Here is an 18898-nt window from a genome sequence, read left to right on the forward strand (position 1 = left end):
ATGGTGTTACCGCAAACCAAATATATATTGATTCCTCACCATGCATTACCTTAAATCCTTTGGACTTTAAAAGTATTATGAACAGCTAAACAATCAAGTCAAACCTTCAACATTTGGTCGGTTAAAGCTTTACTCATGGATGCGTAAGGACACATACAATAACACACTTACTAATGCTTTGTACTGTACGACCATAACACAGTTTTCGAATAAGGACGAAAGTCTGACTTGTGTCAGGTTTAATTCCTCCGATGATCCATGAGCACCTCGCTTGTAGAACAGTGACATTGAACAAGAAACTGTATGAGCAGTGCTCCTACTTAAAGCCCTTTGAAATCTCATCAATTGCTATTGGATTGGAAGAGTTCGGATTGAATTGTACAACTCGGCACAGATTAAAGGCTAGAATTTATCTATGTGGACTCAGGCATGGCTGATTGATGCAGCCCCCCCCCACCTTCCCTTCAAGGTCATGCTCTGGTAAATAAACATTCTTGTGCGGATTACGACCAGCTTGGTTAAGTTGCAAGAAAGGAAATAGCGGGACTAGTAATCAAGAATTGATATATGTTTTTTTCACTTCACTGACTCTGAACTAAGAATTGATTAATATGATGCCTTCAAGCATGGAGGAAGAACTTCAAGTGTGTGTGCATTGATGGACACCCTTGGGCGACTCGGTCAGGACTCGAACAACCAGCCACCTGCAAACTAGTGCAACCTTGTTAACCTCATCATAAGTGAATTACGACAACGACAGGCAAAGCTTGCTCCTTAAACACTGACTTAGGAAACAGTTGAAATATTGCTCAAGGATGTATGTAAAGTGTTGGTTCCTCCCTTTAAATACAGGCATGATATTCTTGTTTTTCCCGGTTTTTGTTTTGCCCTTGAAAAAGACTCTTAAATAAATGGGGGGTTACTGAAGTGCGGAAAAGCAATCAGTTCATCAGTTCATGTAATACTTGGATCCGATAGTATTAGATCCTTTGTGTCAGCAATAACACTCATCCCTGTGGCAGTTTTGTTGTCTGCGGTCTGAATGCTTTTTAACAGGGAATTTTTTTCTTCTGAATCGATCCAAAAAAGGGAATCCTTACAAACAAAATCAGGAATATTTTTGAGGATGGTTGTTGGCCGCTGCAGGGAAAAGAATTGCGACCCTGTGTTTGATTTGAATATAAACAAGATGGTCGGACAATTTCAAAGAACTAATGTCTGCAGGGGTCCTCAAAGTAATCTGAGTGTCTCATTCACTCTCAAGAGTTAAGTTGGCTAGAGGGCGCCTGTAACTATCAAAGGAAGACATCATTCTGAAAAGAAATTGCATTTTGGAGAGTACAATGAAGTACATTTTGGTCGACTATGTGATTCTATGATTCAATACGAATCAATATTTGCCTAGAGACATTATAGGTTCTAAGTACAGCTGTCATATTATCAAATCAAATTAGACGATAAAGACAAACTGAGTAAATGCAAGTTTCTAGACTTGTTGGTATTGTATTCAGTTGATGTTTTTAGGTGTTCGGCCACAAGCCGAACAACTATTGTTATTGTTCTGTTTTTTTTTTTTTTTTTTCTGCGTGTTCTTCTCCTCGAACGTTCTCGCGCGATTTTCGCAAAAACTAAATCTTGTATGAACCTGAAACTTACCATATATATTGATCTTAATGAGTAGACGAAACAGCAACATTTTTGGAATGATGACGTCATTGATGACGTCATTACGTTCAAAAAAACGCTAAAAATTGGAGAGTTCATATCTTGAGAACTACAAATGCCACACACAAGATATTTGGTGCATATAAAAGGTCTTGTAATTAGCTACAAAAGTCGTGCACAACGTGACCTCATGTGACTTTTACTTCCGGTTGAAACCGGAAGTACAAAATTTCAAAAGTTCATATCTCAAGAACTATATATCATATTCGCAAAATTTGAATATCAGTTTGAAGATCAGTTATCCTGCTCAAACTTTTGCACAAACATAATGCCAGTTGAATTTTGCCTTCTGGTCGTAAAAGCGCGCGTTTGTGTTGACCTCCATTCATTACGCGTAGAAACCAGATAGTATCGCCATTCATGTATGTGAATGCTACTATTGTATTGTGGATGTGTGGGTGTGTGTGCGTGTAGTTCATGTAGGCCTACATTGTATCCATGCTCTACGACAATACAGCACTGCGTGGCTGTGGGCATTACGGGTTGTGTATACACATGCAGACTCCGTTGAAGGCGCGCGTAATTCAAATTCCACTACGCTGGGATTCGCCTCATCTTTCTTCGTGCGATTTTGAACAAAATGTTAAACTACTATGAACTTGAAACTTATCATAAACATGAACCTTCATGAGTAGATGAACCCGCAACTTTTTTGGAATGATGACGTCATTGATGACGTCATTACGTTAAATAAACGGTAAATAATTGAAAAATTCATATCTTGAGAACCACAAACGCTACGTACAAGATTCTTTCACTACATGAAACCTCTTGTAATGTTCTACAAATGTTGTACACAACGTGACCTCATTTGACCATTCACCCGAACACCCTGAGTTTGTACACAAACTCTCAATTTCTAGTTTTTTTTACTTCTTTTTTCCGGTTTGCCAATGAGTTTACAGGGTAATTGAGAATGTAGTTTTTCTGTAAAATGTGTCCGGGTACAACCAGGCATGATACTCTTCCCGCTTAAGTCCGGTTTCCAATGTTTTTGCCCTTAGGAAAAAAAATCAGACAAACTGTGGTGAAAGGCAGTGGACATTATTGGTAATTACTCAAAATAATTATTAGCATAAAACCTTACTTGGTAACGAGTAATGGGGAGAGTTTGATAGTATAAAACATTGTGAGAAACGGCTCCCTCTGAAGTGATGTAGCTTTCGAGAAAGAAGTAATTTCCACAATTTGATTTATAGACCTCAGATTTAGAATTTGAAGTCTTGAAATCAAGCACCTGAAAGCACACAACTTCGTGTGACAAGGTTTTTTTTCTTTCATTATTATCTCGCAACTTCGACGACCAATTGAGCTCAGATTTTCTCAGGTTTGTTATTTTATGCATATGTTGAGATATGCCAAGTGAGAAGACTGGTCTTTGACAATTACCAATAGTGTCCAGTGTCTTTAAGTCCAGTTTCCGATGTTTTTGCCCTTAGGAAAAAAACAGACAAGTTGTGGTTCAAAGCCTGGGAGTAAATCAATAGCAAAATAGCAAAACAAACAACAAAGGCACTATCAACTTATAAAACAACACAACTGTGAAGGCTAGGACCAACAAAAGTAAAAGTATTAAATCTACAATTCTTTTCTTTTGTTCTGTTTCAGGACAAGCTATATTATGACCAATTGAAGAGCTACGTATTCCAACATGACCTACTTGTGGACAGCCTACTGTATAAGGTACGAAATTACAAAGAAATTTTTTGTTTAGGGGTGGTAGTTTTAGAGACGGAGGTAATTTGTTTCACTCAAATTTTAAAAGACTTGAGGCCTGAAGCCCTTTTTAGGCGTCGGAAAGGACACAAACTTGTGCAACAAGGGTGTTTTTTTGTTTTTTTATTCTCTTGCAACTTTGATGACCAATTGAGTCCAAATATTTTGAGTTTGTTATTTTGAATACGTTGGGATACACTAATTGAGAATACTGGTCTTTTCCACGAATTTGATTTCGAGACCTTGGATTTAGATTTTGAGGTCTCAAAATCAAGCATCTGAAGGAACAGAACTTCATGTGACAAGGGTGTTTTTTCTTTCATAATTATCTCGCAACTTTTGCGACCAATTGAGCTCAAATTTTCACAGGTTTGTTATTTTATGCATATGTTGAGATACACTCAGTGAGAAGGCTGATCTTTTGACATTTACCAAAAGTGTCCAGTGTCTTTAGTAAGGATCTGTCTATTTATATGATGTACTTCTTGATATTCTTCATACGGACGACGAAGGAAAAGATTACCTCCACATTATGTAGGTTGACAGGTGTCTCCACTAAACAAACACAAAGAAAAAACAGCCAAGAAAAAGCTGCCGTTGGCATTAAATTATACACAGTTGTCTTTTGTCATTCTATGATGACCACACTCTATAAATATAACAAGAAGAATGAATTCCCCTTGAGTGGACTCTAAACAGAGTCAGGCTGTTCAATCAACGAGGAAAAACTGAGAGAGTTATCAGACTAACGAGATTAAGCCCTGTGGCTGTATATCCCAGAAGATCTTTGCTGGTGAATCTTTATCCTGCAACCCCCGTCCTCGACAGATGGAGAAACTCTATTCATTGATTCCCTCTCAATCTCTAATTCACTCTCGCCAGGACGTCAAACTCACAGCGACCAATGATGACCAGTACTTTGTCTTCGAGGACTACCTCTACCAGGTCCTTCTGGTCTTCTCCAGAGATACCAAAGTTTTGAGTCACTTTGCCAACAGCTCGGCCACGCCGGCCAAATCTTATATCCGAGGTGAGTTTTAGTACTGGATAAAAATAAACTAATTGAGAGTGAATTTTTTTTAAATTGTTCCCTCTGGCCTTTTGAGGGGGTAGTCTCTGTTGGGTCGAGCGCCCCTTGATCTGATGGAGAGAAAAGCGTACACAGTCTGTGCAATTAGCGCTGCTGATGCGTAGGCGCATGGTATAGTCTGTCAGCGATGCTGACCATATGGCAGTTGTTGAATGTCTTGCGTCAAGTCAACTATAAACTTACCCATCGCTCACAATAGTTATTAACTGCTCTCATGCTGATTTTTCTATAATGATGAAAATAATAGTAACAACAAGTTCTTTTTATGCATTTCACAATAACCGTCTCAACGCGCTTTACATTATAATATAGTGCCCAGGGCCCAATTTCATAGAGCTGCTAAGCACAAAAAATTGCTTAGCATGAAATTTCTTCCTTGATTATAACAGAATTACCAACAAAATTTCCAAGTGATTTTCAGGATAAGCAAACAACAGCTGAATACCAGTAACAAGAAATATGCAACAAATGGAAATTTTGTTTTAGGAAGAAATGTCATGCTAAGCAAATTTTTGTGCTTAGCAGCTCTATGAAATTGGGCCCAGGGTCAAAGGGCCAACAACATCCCTTAATCTTTCTCATCTTCCTAAGGGGTACGACCCCGAGCTGCCGCGGCGCTCCGAAGGCTTTTTCATACAAGCCATCAACCTCTGCCCTCGCAGGTACCAATTTATACCTCTGGGTGGAGAGAAGCAATTATGGTAAAGTATCTTGCTCAAGGACACAAAGTGTTGCGACCAGGATTCGAACCCACACTCATGACTTAACCACCAGAATTTGAATTCGATGCTTTTACCCACTCGGCCATGACACCCTCCAACAGCCACATGGAGGCTACATCCCCCTACCTCGATCACAAATACCACTCCCCCAAATCAAGTCCTCATAGTGTTTATTTGTCTGTATAAAGGCTGTTGTCTACACAAGCCTCGGCATACTCTAACAGCAACATGCTCTCGCTCTTCTCTTGTACATAGTTAATTCCTAGTTAGTTAGTTATTATTTGCTTTAAGATTATATTGTTTCTGTACAATTAAAGCCATTATACACTTTCGGTACAGAATACAAAAAAAAGTTCACAGATTTACAAATAACCTACAGGGTTTACAGAAGGTAATGGTGAAAGATTTCTCTTGAAATATTATTCCATGAAATGCTTTACTTTTTGAGAAAACATTAAAACAATATCAATTCTCGATAGCGAGAACTACGGATTTATTTTAAACACATGTCATGACACGGCGAAATGTGTTTCCCATTATTTTCTCCCGATGATCAGTTACTGATTGGGCCTAAATTTTCACAGGTTTAATATTTTATATAGAAGTTGTGATACACAAAGTGTGGGCGTTGGACAATACTGTTTACCGAAAGTGTCCAACGGCTTTAATGCGTTTTGTTACATTTCTATGTAATGCTTAGTTCTCACAATTGTTGGAATAAACATACTATTGAATTGAATTGAATTGAATTGAATTGAATTGAATTGAATTGTCAGTGCTGAAATATCAGAGAGACTTGCCATCTGACGTATTTTTTTTCATCGGCTAGATTTACGTTAGGATTTTGACATTGCCCATAGACATGTCTTCTCTGGGGACATCTTAACATTCTATTTGCGACTCTATTTTGGGGATCTGCCTGGGGGGCAAGGGGATCATTTGCAGTGAAACAATTTGTGCTTTCAGCTGTGTTAAAAGACACTGGACACTATTGGTAATTGCCGAAGGCCAGTATTCTCACTTGGTGTATCTCAACATATATGCATAAAATAAACAATCCTGTCAAGATTTTTGCTCGATTGTCATCAAAGTAATGCAAGAAAATAATGAAAGAAGAAAAAATCTGTGTTGCACAATTTTGTGCGCTTTCTTCAGATGCAAGAGAATAATGCAACAAAATAAAATAAACGGCTTCAGGGCTGAAGTCATTTATTACTTGGGTGAGAAATTCCCTCGTTCTTAAAAACTATGTTACTTCATGGGGAGTCGTTTCTCACAATGTTTTATACCATCAACAGCTCTCTCGTTACCAAGTCAGTTTTTTTTCTAAACATTATTTTGAGTATTAGCCAACAGTGTCCACTGCCTTTAAGGCAATTATCGCCTTAAAACAATTACAAGGCATTGAGGTTTTTGAAGGACCTTCTTCGGGGATATTAAGGGAAAACGCTGCGACTACGCACTTCATGCAGAAGGAATGCTAAGCCAATTTTAAAGATTAAAAAAATTCACCAGTTAGAGATAGACTTGGAAATGTAACAATTTGATTAAGTGGTTGATGTTAAAAAAAAGAAGCAAATATACAGCTGAATTATAGAACTAAAATATTGATAATGCTAACCAACTCAAATCATGAGCAGGTCACAATTAATAACATATAACTGCTTAAAGACACTGGACACTATTGGTAATTGTCAAAGACCAGTCTTCTCACTAGGTGTATCTGACCATATGCATAAAATAACAAACCTGTGAAAATTTGAGCTCAATTGGTCGTCAAAGTTGCGAGATGATAATGAAAGAAAAACCCCCCTTGTCACACAAAGTTGTGTGCATTCAGATGCTTGATTTCGTGACCTTGAATTCTAAATCTGAGGTCTTGAAATCAAATTCATGGAAAATTCACTTCAGAGGGAGCCATTTCTCACACCATTTTATACTTATCAACCTCTCCCCATTACTCGTTACCAAGTAAGGTTTTATGCTTAATCATTATTTTGACTAAATTACCAATAGTTTACACTGTCTTTTTATTTAAGAGCACAAAGAAGATGCTAAGCACAGCAAAATTATGCTTACAAAAATATGGTTACCAGCCAACATGTGCTGTGTATGCCTGGCATCCTGCTCATGTTTGTCTTACAAGAAAATCGTAATCAACATTTTCTGATTAAGTAACTCTATTAAAAAACTCTTTTAAAAAAACAGAATTCGTAATTCCTTACCTCTTGAATGAAAACAATTTAGTTTCCACTGTCATTCATAAATGTCATTATATATATATTTTTTTTGTGGTGCAGCCAACTTCTAAGCAGTGGTTCATTTGGCAACAGCAACAGCAACACGTCCACTACGTAATTATAAAGAATAGCAGTGATTCATCCTGCTCTCTATTAAAAAAACTCTTTAAAAAAAAAGAATTCGTAATTCCTTGCCTCTTGAATGAAAATAATTTAGTTTCCACTGTCATTCATCAATGACATTATATATATATTTTTTTTGGTGTGCAGCCAATTGCTAAACAGTGGTTCATTTGGGAACAGGAACACGTCCACTACGTAATTATAAAGCATAGAAGTGATTCATCCTGCTCTCTATTAAAAAAACTCTTTAAAAAAAAGAATTTGTAATTCCTTGCCTCTTGAATGAAAATTATATATGTATTTTTTTGTGGTGCAGCCAATTGCTAAACAGTGGTTCATTTGGCAACAGGAACACGTCCACTACGTAATTATAAAGAATAGCAGTGATTCATCCTGCTCTCTATTAAAAAAACTCTTTAAAAAAAAAAACAGAATTCGTAATTCCTTGCCTCTTGAATGAAAATACTTTAGAACCCACTGTCTTTCATAAATGACATTATATATATATGTTTTTTTGTGGTGCAACCAATTGCTAATCAATGGTTCATTTGGCAACAGCAACACGTCCACTATGTAATTATAACTAGTGAGTGCCCTTCTGAGATTTGATCTAACTGTTGACTGTTGTGATGTAGGTTACAGGGTTGTTTGCCCTCAAGCTCAGTCCAAGATTACGTCGCCTTGCGGTGGTTGAGGAACAATAAAATATTCACCGTGTCCACTCAGCAACAGTCAGCAGACCTCACATGTCGAATTAAGACAGCCAAGATTGTCACAATCGGGAAAGAAAAAATATCGAACCTTTAGCAACATTGTTTGATCCATGCAGGAAGACGCTTTTTATTCACGCAAATATCTCTGGGCGATTTTTGTAGTTTGCTGACCACCTTTCCAAACGTCAATACCTATTCATGTAATACCGTCTCCGTCCTGAATCACCCCGGAGATGTTTTTGCAGGAGATAAAAGCTTTGGCATGTTTGACTCTTCAAAGTGATATAGATTTGGAAAAGAGATTGAACAGTGGATGTTTCTTTATATTAAAAAAATAATAAAAAAATAGTAATAGGTATTACGGTAAAGGTATTACAGGCTTCAAAATTATCTCTAGACCGCAGGGCCCAAAGCCAGTGTTCTGGGCCCAATTTTATAGAGCTGCTAAGCACAAAAACTTGCTTAGCATGAAATTTCTTCCTTGATAAAAACAGGATTACCTACCAAATTTCCATTTGTTGCATATTGCTTGTTACTGGTATTCAGCTGTTGTTTGCTTATCCTGAAAATCATGTAGAAATTTTGTTGGTAATTCTGTTTTTATCAAGGCAAAAATTTCATGCTAAGCAAATTTTTGTGCTTAGCAGCTCTATGAAATTGGGCCCTAATGGTGTTTGGTCTGTAAAATCACGATCGATCAAGCCCCGTGGTCTTCTGTTTTAGATTTTAAAAAAAGAGATTGAACAGTGGGCCTTTCATTATACAGAAAAAATAGTGAAAGTTATAACAATAAAGGTGTTTCAGGGTACATATCTATCGCTAGAATGCAGGCCTTGGGCCATTGTTTTTATAAAGGTCTTTAAAATCATGATCGGTCAAGCCCTGTGGTCTACTGTTTTAGATTTTTTAAAGGGGGATTGAACAGTGGACCTTTCATTATATGTAATAACAAATTAAAAATAGTTATAATTATTACAATAAAGGTATTACTGGGTTCGAAATCATCACTAGACCGCAGGCACCGAGGATAGTTTGGTTTTTTTTTTGGTTTTTTTTGTGTGTAAAATCACGATCTGTCAAACCCTGAGGTCTTGTGTTTTAGGTTTTAAAAAGAGATTGAACAGTGGACCTTGAATTATATACAATGAAACCAAACTGTAGTTATAGTTATTACAATAAAGGTATAACAGGGTTCAATATTAATGCTTATTATTAATATTATTTATTATTTCATCACAGTTTACAGTGAAAACAACTTCCCCTTGTGCACAAAAAAACACACAAGGTCATTAATTACTACTTCTTACCAAAATTTCACATAAAGATGAACTCCATTTCAACTTAATGTGATAAAAATTTACTTTAATAGACAAAATAATTTGACAATTTGTTTGTTTCCTGCTTTATTCAGGTATGTTAGGAGTGGAGGAATATGCAGTGATCTACCCGCCCAATGGTATCATACCATTTCATGGATTCTCTATGTATGGTAAGACCAACACGTCTCTTTTTACTGACTGCCTATTTAAAGCGAAGGTACACGTTTGGTAATTACTCTTATATTAACTCAAAAACTGACTTGGTAACTAGCATTGGAGAGCTGGTGGAAGTATAAAACATTGTGTGAAACGACTCCCTCTGAAGTAGCATAGTTTTTGAGAAAGAGGTAATTTCTCACTTATATAATAAAAGACTTCTAGAAGCTAGAAGTCTTTTATTCCTATCTGAAAGCACACAACTCTGTGTGACAAGGGTGTTTTTTCTTTCATCACTTTCTCCCAACTCCGATGACTAATTGAGCTCAAATTTTCACAGGTTTGTTATTTCATGCATATATGTTGAGATACACCAAGTTAGAACACTGGTCTTTGACAATTACCAATAGTGTCCCTTTGTAACACAAAACACAGTGTCCACAGATTTACATTAAACTTACACAGTTTGAAGAGAATGATAGTAGAAAGCAAACCTTGAACTATAAGTTGCTGAGGTGCTGTAGTTTTTGAGAAATGAGTAAAACAATGTCATCAAAATACGTTTTTACATGCTAAAATAATTTTCGCCTCATGATCACTGAGGCGAACATTATTTTCATGACATTGTTTTACTCATTTGTCAAAAACTACAACACCTCGGCAAGGGAAGCTTTCTACTACTATTATCTTCAAACTGTGTAAGTTTAGTGTAAATCTGTAGACATTGTGGGGTTTTTGCCTACAAAAATTACATAGACCCAAGGGAGAAACGGTGGTCACAGCAAGTTCTGTTAGAAAGCACTGTACACCTTTGTTAATTTGTCAAAGACCAGTATTCTCACTTGGTGTATCCTAACATATGCATGAAATAACAAACCTGTGAAAACTTGAGCTCAATTGGTCGTCGAAGTTGGGAGATAACAATGAATGAAAAAAACACCCTTGTCACATGAAGTTGTGTGCTTTCAGAAGCTTGATTTTGAGACCTGAAAATCTAATTCTGAGGTCTCAAAATCAAATTCGTGGAAATTAACTTCTTTCTCGAAAACTACGTTACTTCAGTGGGAGCAGTTTCTCACAATGTGTTATACTATCAGCAGCTCCTCATTACTCGTTACAAAAGTAAGGTTTTATGCTAATAATTATTTTAAGTAATTACCACTGCTTTTAAAGCCACTGGACACTATTGGTAATTACTCAAAATAATTGTTAACATACAAACTTACAATTTGCTTGGTAACAAGCATTGGAGAGCTTTTGATAGTATAAAACATTGTAAGTAACAGCTCCCTCTAAGCTGACATAGTTTTTGAGAGAAAAGTAATTTCTCAATCAAATATTAAAAGACTTCAGGTCTGAAGCCTTTTATGTATTTGGCATCTGAAAGGACACAAATGTGTGCAACAAGGGTGGTTTTTTTTTTTTTTTCATTGTTCTTTTGCAACTTTGATGACCAGTTGAGTATAAATTTTCACAGATTTGTTATTTTATGCAGATGTTGGGAAACTGGTCTTTGACAAACACCAAAGGTGCCCAGTGACTTTGAGGCTTTGGCCTATCTTCATAAGCAGACGTTTCTTCTTACAAAGTGGTTATTATCAGAATGTTTATTTCATAAATAATAATAATAATAATTGTTATGGACATTTGTAGTGCGTCACGTCTGTCAGGAAGACACTCCTGGCGCAGACGGTACTCAAAAAGCCAAGACTAAAAGTAGGATTTCAAGTTAGTTTTGAAGCTTGAGAGTGTGTCTACTTAATGTTTGAAAACAATGAAAACACATAAGGTGTTCTCAACCCCCCCCCCCCCACTATTTTCTCTTGTCAATGTACATGTTTATTCACATAAAGTGTGGAGACTTAGCCTCATGACATTTACGAATGCACCCGCAATAGTATTTATTATTTCATTCGCACACACAAAACTTGACTAAGACGGTGGCATCTTGATTAAGTTTCATTTGATCAAGTTTTTGGAGTATTTTATTTGTCATTATCGCAGTAGTATTTATTATTTCATTCGCACACACAGGACTTGACCAAGACGGTGGCATCTTGATTAAGTTTCATTTGATCAAGTTTTTGGAGTATTTTATTTGTCATTATCGCAGTAGTATTTATTATTTCATTTGCACACACAGGACTTGACCAAGACGCTGGCATCTTGATTAAGTTTCATTTGATCAAGTTTTTGGAGTATTTTATTTGTCATTATCGCAGTAGTATTTATTATTTCATTCGCACACACAGAACTTGACTAAGACGGTGGCATCTTGATTAAGTTTCATTTGATCAAGTTTTTGGAGTATTTTATTTGTCATTATCGCAGTAGTATTTATTATTTCATTCGCACACACAGAACTTGACTAAGACGGTGGCATCTTGATTAAGTTTCATTTGATCATGTTTTTGGAGTATTTTGTTTGTCAATATCGGATAGTTTTATTTCCTTCCCGGATAAATCTGTCATTCCTTCAAGATCTTGAAACATAAACAAAAAGAGCGGGAGGAAACTAATTCTCCGACAATCTTATTTCCTTCCACGAAACAACGTCTGGAGAAGATATATAACCCAATCGTCCCAAGGACTTTCCTGCTCATCTTTCAAGAGCTCTTTGCTCATTTCCGAGAACAATTTCCTCAATTTCTTGCTGATCGGAACGAGGCAAACCAACTTAGCGGGGCCGGACCTTCGGTTATGCAAACAAAATTGCTCTGGACGGAGCTTCCGCCACACAGGAAAAGGTTATTTTAACCGACCTGTAATTCTATATAAAAGGAGAGAGATATATATATATATATCATAATCATGAGCTAGTGGGCGCTTGATCCAGAGATTTGGTCGGTGTGGCCCTGGGGCTAGCGGGGACAGCTGGGCTTGGTGCTCTGGGTCGGGTTTTCTCCAGAAATCTAGTTAACTGGATAATAGAATGGCATCCTTTTTCCCGTTGTGGCATATTATGTACATGTCAGTGATACACGCCCTGGAGGAGTCGGTATCAGTCAACTTGGCACCTGTCTACTGCATTGATTTCCTCCTCCTCCATTGCTAGAATACTTCCGCAGCCCCAACCGAAATTGCGGATATTTTTATTTGCAGTTTATTGCCAATTTATCGTGCTCATATTTGCTGCCTAAGGGCCAGGCGCACGTGCCTCACGGATGAATGCGGCAAGGGGGGGGGGGGGCTGGTACTTCAGAAAAGCACACACTAACCTTTGTGTGTTGCAGTGTATCATCAACATTGTAGTCATACAATAGCAAAGCTGGCAATGTTTAGACAACAGAGGGAGCTCTATCACTATGGGACTGACAACTTTTTAAAAAGATAATATTATTTTGTGCCTGAGTCTGAAAGGATGTTAGTGCATAGTGTTTAACATGCTCCTGTATGGACAGTTGCTAAGTTTAAGTCTTCAATGCCATTAATCAACTCAGTTTATACAAGCTGCCTAGTTATTAATGTGCTGCATGAAGTATGGACACCCAGGTCAAAATTCCAGTTGAACCTAGTTAACTGGGGTCAACTGGTTCAACTGGATAGTGATCAAACTCGTCCATTTTCCATATTAACCAACTGGTTTGGACTAGGTTTAACTGTGTTCAACTAGGTTGAAATTATAAACTAGTTGGTCTCTGTCCATTTTCCATATTAAACCAACTGGTTTTAACTGTGTTTAACTAGTTTATCAACTGGTTTCAACTAGTTCCAGTTAAACCAAGTTTAACTAGGTTCAACTGGAATTTCGACCTGGGCATAGTGTTGGGTCCAATTAACAAATGTTCTGTTTAGCAAAATAATGCAAGAAACCAGTTCCAAATTGCATATTTGGTGTTGTAATTTTAACCTTGTTGTGCTAAGTATATTTTTGTGTGCAAAGGTTATATTTGTGCTAAAGCAGGTCTAAACTAGGAACTGATGAGTTGTGCGTGTGTAATTGACAACAGCAATGTACTTGTAGTTTATGAATCAACTAACCTTTTTTTTAAAATAATTATTCACCTAAAATTTGTTCACCCAAGTCTGAACAGTTGACCAAACAAAATTGCAGACAACAAACCAGCAACGCTACTGGTACATTTGTATCGTTGACAAAATATGAATTTTTCCTGTTCAGACAATATTGTAGGTGGGCGTTGTGACAACTTAAAAATGTAGTCTCCCAGAGTGGTTGCCACATTGTTCATAACTAACATTGCAGACAACATATCAGCGACGTTATAGCCTATACTGGTATACATTTTGTGGAAATGTTGCCACAATTTTACAGTTTCTGTTGCCACAATATTGTAGGTGTACATTGTGACAAAGTAAAAGTGGTCTGTATTATTTGAAACCCTAAAATCACCAGAAAATGTTTAACCTGAAAATTTAGCCGTTCGGTTTTGTTTGATATTGGACCTTCATTGCGATACGTTTGTGCAGGTGGAACGCACACATGAAAAAGATGCAACCTCTATACAGTGAGTGCAGTGTGAGTGAGTGCAATATTTCAAAGTCACTGACTTCATTCTCTGACCTTATTCTATTTTGTGTCTTGCAGTGGCACCTCTGTGCTTTGTGTACAGCGACCCTGTCAAGTTATACTACATATTCCGTGAGATGTACATGCGCCATCTGTTCAGACTACACACAATCTCATCCCATCCTCAGGTAGGTTAACGCTCTCTGACATCCAGGCCCACCCCCCTCCTCTTTCCACCACTATTCCGTTATTCTTCACTTAAAGGCACTGGGGTGGATTTCACAAAGAGTTAGGACTAGTCTTATCTCGAGTTAGGACGAGTTACTCGTCTTAACTTAGGACTATCCATGCAATTTGTATATCTCCTAGGACTAGTCCTAAGTTAGGACTAGTACTAATTCTTTGTGAAATCGACCCCTGGACACTTTTGGTAAGTGTTAGCACAAAAACTTACCTGGTAACAAGCAATGGGGAGCTGTTGATAGTATAAACATTGTGAGAAACGGCTCCCTCTGAAGTATTTTCATTTTTGGTGTGTTTGTAAAAACTTGTGTGAGCAATGCAGTTTCTTCTTTTGAAGATCAATAAAGTTTTCTTATGTCTTTCTTATGTCTTATGTCTTATGTAGTTTTTGTGAGAGCAGTAATTTTCCATGAATTAGATTTTGAGGTCCCATCAAGCATCTTGAAAGCACACAACTTGTGCGACAAGGGTGTGTTTTCTTTCTTTATTCTCTCCCAACTTCGACGATCAGTTGAGCCCAAATTTCCATAGATTTGTAATTTTATGCAAATGTTGAGATGCACCAAGTGAGAAGACTGGTCTCCGACAATTACCAATAGTGTCGACTGTCTTTAAAGGCATTGGACACCTTTGGTAAAGTGTATCCCAATATATGCATAAAACAAAGCATTCACAATTTGAACTTGAGTCTGGAGTCCTGAGTTGTTGACCTCTCCTGCTTTTAGCATTGCTGCTTTCCTGGAGAGGGAAGGTTGCAAAATTCAGTTGTGCTTTGTGCTTTTTATAATGCTGTCAATATTGTGCTTGGGATAACTTGTCAGTTTGTCCTGAGAGAGATTTGAAGCTCCATCCCTCGTTTGGTCATCCAAGTTGCAAGAGAATAATGAAAGCAAAAAACACCATTGTTGTATAAATTGTGTGCTTTTAAAAGCCTAAAAAAAGACTTCAGGCCTGAAGTCTTTTAATTTTGAGTGAGAAATTACCTCTTTCTCAGAACTCTGTCACTTCAGAGGGAGTCGTTTCTCACAATGTTTTATACTATCAACAGCTCTCCATTGCTCATTACCAAGTCAGTTTTTATGCAAACAATTATTTTGAGTAATTACCAATAGTATCCAGTGCCTTTTATCCTTTGCTCATCTTTCTTCTGTAAATGGATATGTTTATGTTTGTTATTGTTTATGCCTCTGACGAAGGTTAGGTTTGGATCAAAAGCTCAGGCTGTCTCCCCTACTGATTTGATAATATAATAATAATAACAATTAGAGAGTTATATTGTGTGATTTCCACGTAAATGTTCAATCGCGCATTACAACAAGAAGTATTAAAAACATTTTAGATAAAAGTACTGAAAATTTTGTACTACTTAAAAATGTTATATAAATGTTTAGATGTATCCCAACATACATAAAATAACAAATCTGTGAAAGTTTGGGCCCCAATTAGTCATCAAATTTGCAAAAGAATATTGAAAGAGGGAGCCTTTTCTCACAATGTTTTATGCTATCAACAGCTCTCCGTTGATCGTTACTTAGTTTTTAAGCTAACAATTGTTTTGAGTTTTTACCAATACCAGGTGTCTAAAAAGAAATTACACTTTTGAAATGGATGCCGGATATTAAAAATATACAATCCTGGGTAAAAAGGTTTATAAGTATGGATAGCTTATGAACTCAACTTTCATGTGACACCAAAAAGTTGACTTCCTTTTTGAAACTGTCCTGTTACAATAATAATAATAAAAATAATTTATTTAACTTATATTGCACTCTCTCCAGAACCAGCATGTTTGAGAGATCATAACAAAAACACAACTCCAGTAAGCAAATTAAAATTATGAAAAATAATCCATCCGAAAACAATCAAATGCGTAAATTACAGCAAAAAAATCCATTAAAAAAATAGAGAAATAACAATCAGTAAAAATTACATCAAACATAATTTTTTATACAAAACAGACTTAAAAACCATACAGAAGCAAATTCCACAAAGATTGTCCTGTGCCTTTAAGCTTAATTTATTTCCTCCCCATCTAGTTCTCGAATCGTCGTCAGTTTTTTTCTCATGTTTCTTCATTCATCATACTTCCTCTCTGAGACTCTCTCTGCTTCTGGTTTCAGGGTATTATATCTCTCTGCATCCTGTTTGAGAACCTCCTTCAATCCAGCCAGCCTCAGCTCTATTATCATCTCAGGGAGATCGGAGCCCAGCCGTAAGTATCTTTGAAGAAGGGATGCATTCTCGTAGGCGCCGAGGGAGCAACAGAGAACTGCTCCAATCGGGCCAAGGGTCTTCCTATCCTCCCCATCGTTCGGAAAGTCAATGCTCTAGAATAGATTCGGTTGAGAATGTATTAAGTTCAATGCTTCCTTAAAGGGGCTGGTTACTTCTTGTAGATCACAAAACACAATGTCCACAGAGTTACATTAAACTCACACACTAGGAAGATAATGATGGTAGAAAGCTTCCTTTAAAAAGATTAACAAGTCACATTTTTAAAGTTTTTTTTAGTTTTTTTTTTAGCATGTAAAACATATTGACGATGTGACCTCTGACGTCACTCGAAAACCATAACATGATTCGTGCGCATACCGCCAGGCAAAACCTTTGTGTGTTGGCAGCCAGCTAGAAAGTGTATGCAATCTTACCATCCACGCGTCTTTTTACCCTGCGAAACATGACGTAAACAGTGTTTTGTCAACAGAGGGCGATTTGAATCTAAACACAGGTCACATCGTCTATTCCGTGCAGTGTTTTACTCGCTTCTAAAAAACTACGCACCTCAGCAAGTAATATTTTAAAGTAAGCTTTCTACTATCATTATCTTCAAACGGTGTAAGTTTAGAGTAAATCTGTGGATATTGTGTTTTTGTTACAAAAAGTACCCAAATCCTTTAAAAGCACTGGACACCTTAGGTAATTGTCAGAGACCAGTATTCTCACTTGGTGTATCCCAGCATATGCATAAAATAATAAATCTGTGAACATTTGAGGACACCAGCACCATAGCGCTTAGAAACATAGTACTAAGGGCTGTATAAATAAACATTATTGAGTTTTTTTTAAATACATTTTTTAAGTAATAACCAAACGTATACGTTCCCTAATGACGACACTCAGGGGAAAGAAGAGAAAACATATGCAGAGGTTGTTTCTCTTTGTTGACCATGCTATAAAAATAAGGCTCCCGTCAAATGTTTCTAGAATTGTTTGTATAAATATTATTGCTAAGCTTTATGAATTTTAAGAGTAGTTATCAAACGTATACCTTCCCTTTAGTGACAACATCCAGGGGAAAGAAGAGAGAACATTTGCAGGGATTGTTCTCTGTCGATGATGCTGTGAAAAAAAAGGCTCCCATCAAATGTTTCTAGGAGTTGTTTATATATGCATGTATTTCTTGCGCTTTCCTTGTTATGATAGAAAATTTATTTGGATGGGTTCCCTCGGGAAACGAGTAGAGGAGGAAATGGTGAGGGGGTGTTCAATCCCCAAGATGAGATCTTTAGCTGCTGTCAGTGATCTGAGTAGAGAGTGGTTTGTTTTCATTGCCGACAAGTTGTTGTTTTAAGAAAGTCTTTTTTTTTTTTTTTTTACTTCTTTCTTTTCTTTTGTTCCTTTTTTTTTATAAGACAAAGTGCTTCCCTTAGATACTATGCGTTTAAAAGGCACCGGACACTATTTTTTTACTTAAAGTAATTGTTAGCATAAAAACTTAAATGGTAATTAGCAAATGGACAGCTGTTGATAGTATAAAACATTGTGAAAAACGGCTCCCTCTGAATTAACGTAGGAACGCGAAACAGGTAATTACTCATTGAAATACTAAAAGACTTCAGGCCTGACGCCTTTTATTAGGCATCTGAAAGCACACAAATATGTGCCAAAAAAAAGTTGATTTCATATTTTTTTTCCCCTCATTATTCTTTTTGAACTTTTATAACTAATTGAGTCAAAATTGTTATTTTATGCATACATGTTGAGATACACCAAGTGAGAGTACTGGTCTATGACAATTAACAAAGGTGTCCAGTGCCTATAAAGTGCATCACTGAGATGGGAAAATCAATACATTATTTTGCAGTTTAAGGTTATCTTTCTTTTTTCTGTAGGTTGCGTATTGCCTTCAAGTGGATGATGCGGGCATTCTCGGGTTACCTTGGGAGCGATCAGTTGCTTCTGCTGTGGGATCGCATCCTAGCACACGAATCTCTGCTTATTCTCCCAGGTAATACACTTATAACTTCCCTAGTATGATATCTGGTCTTGAATGCTGGAGGTTAAAGTGGTTTGTAACCGTTTTTTATAAAATGCATATGGTTGGAAAGATGTTTTAAAAGTAGAATGCAATGATCCACGTGCGTGGTTTTCCTTTTACTGTGC

General features: G+C 36.9%; 1 protein-coding gene across 1 annotated transcript in view; it reads left to right on the forward strand.

The window, feature by feature from the left end:
• The window catches only part of LOC139936035 (TBC1 domain family member 19-like), a 238102-nt gene that overhangs the window by 209619 nt on the left and 9585 nt on the right, over positions 1-18898 (forward strand). The window contains exons 10-15 of the mRNA XM_071930746.1: positions 3334-3408; positions 4324-4471; positions 9741-9818; positions 14351-14460; positions 16636-16727; positions 18628-18743. Coding sequence (XP_071786847.1) covers positions 3334-3408; positions 4324-4471; positions 9741-9818; positions 14351-14460; positions 16636-16727; positions 18628-18743 — 619 coding nt within the window. The remainder of the gene's footprint in view (positions 1-3333; positions 3409-4323; positions 4472-9740; positions 9819-14350; positions 14461-16635; positions 16728-18627; positions 18744-18898) is intronic.

This window comes from Asterias amurensis, chromosome 4 (assembly GCF_032118995.1).
Source record: "Asterias amurensis chromosome 4, ASM3211899v1".
Taxonomy (NCBI): domain Eukaryota; kingdom Metazoa; phylum Echinodermata; class Asteroidea; order Forcipulatida; family Asteriidae; genus Asterias; species Asterias amurensis.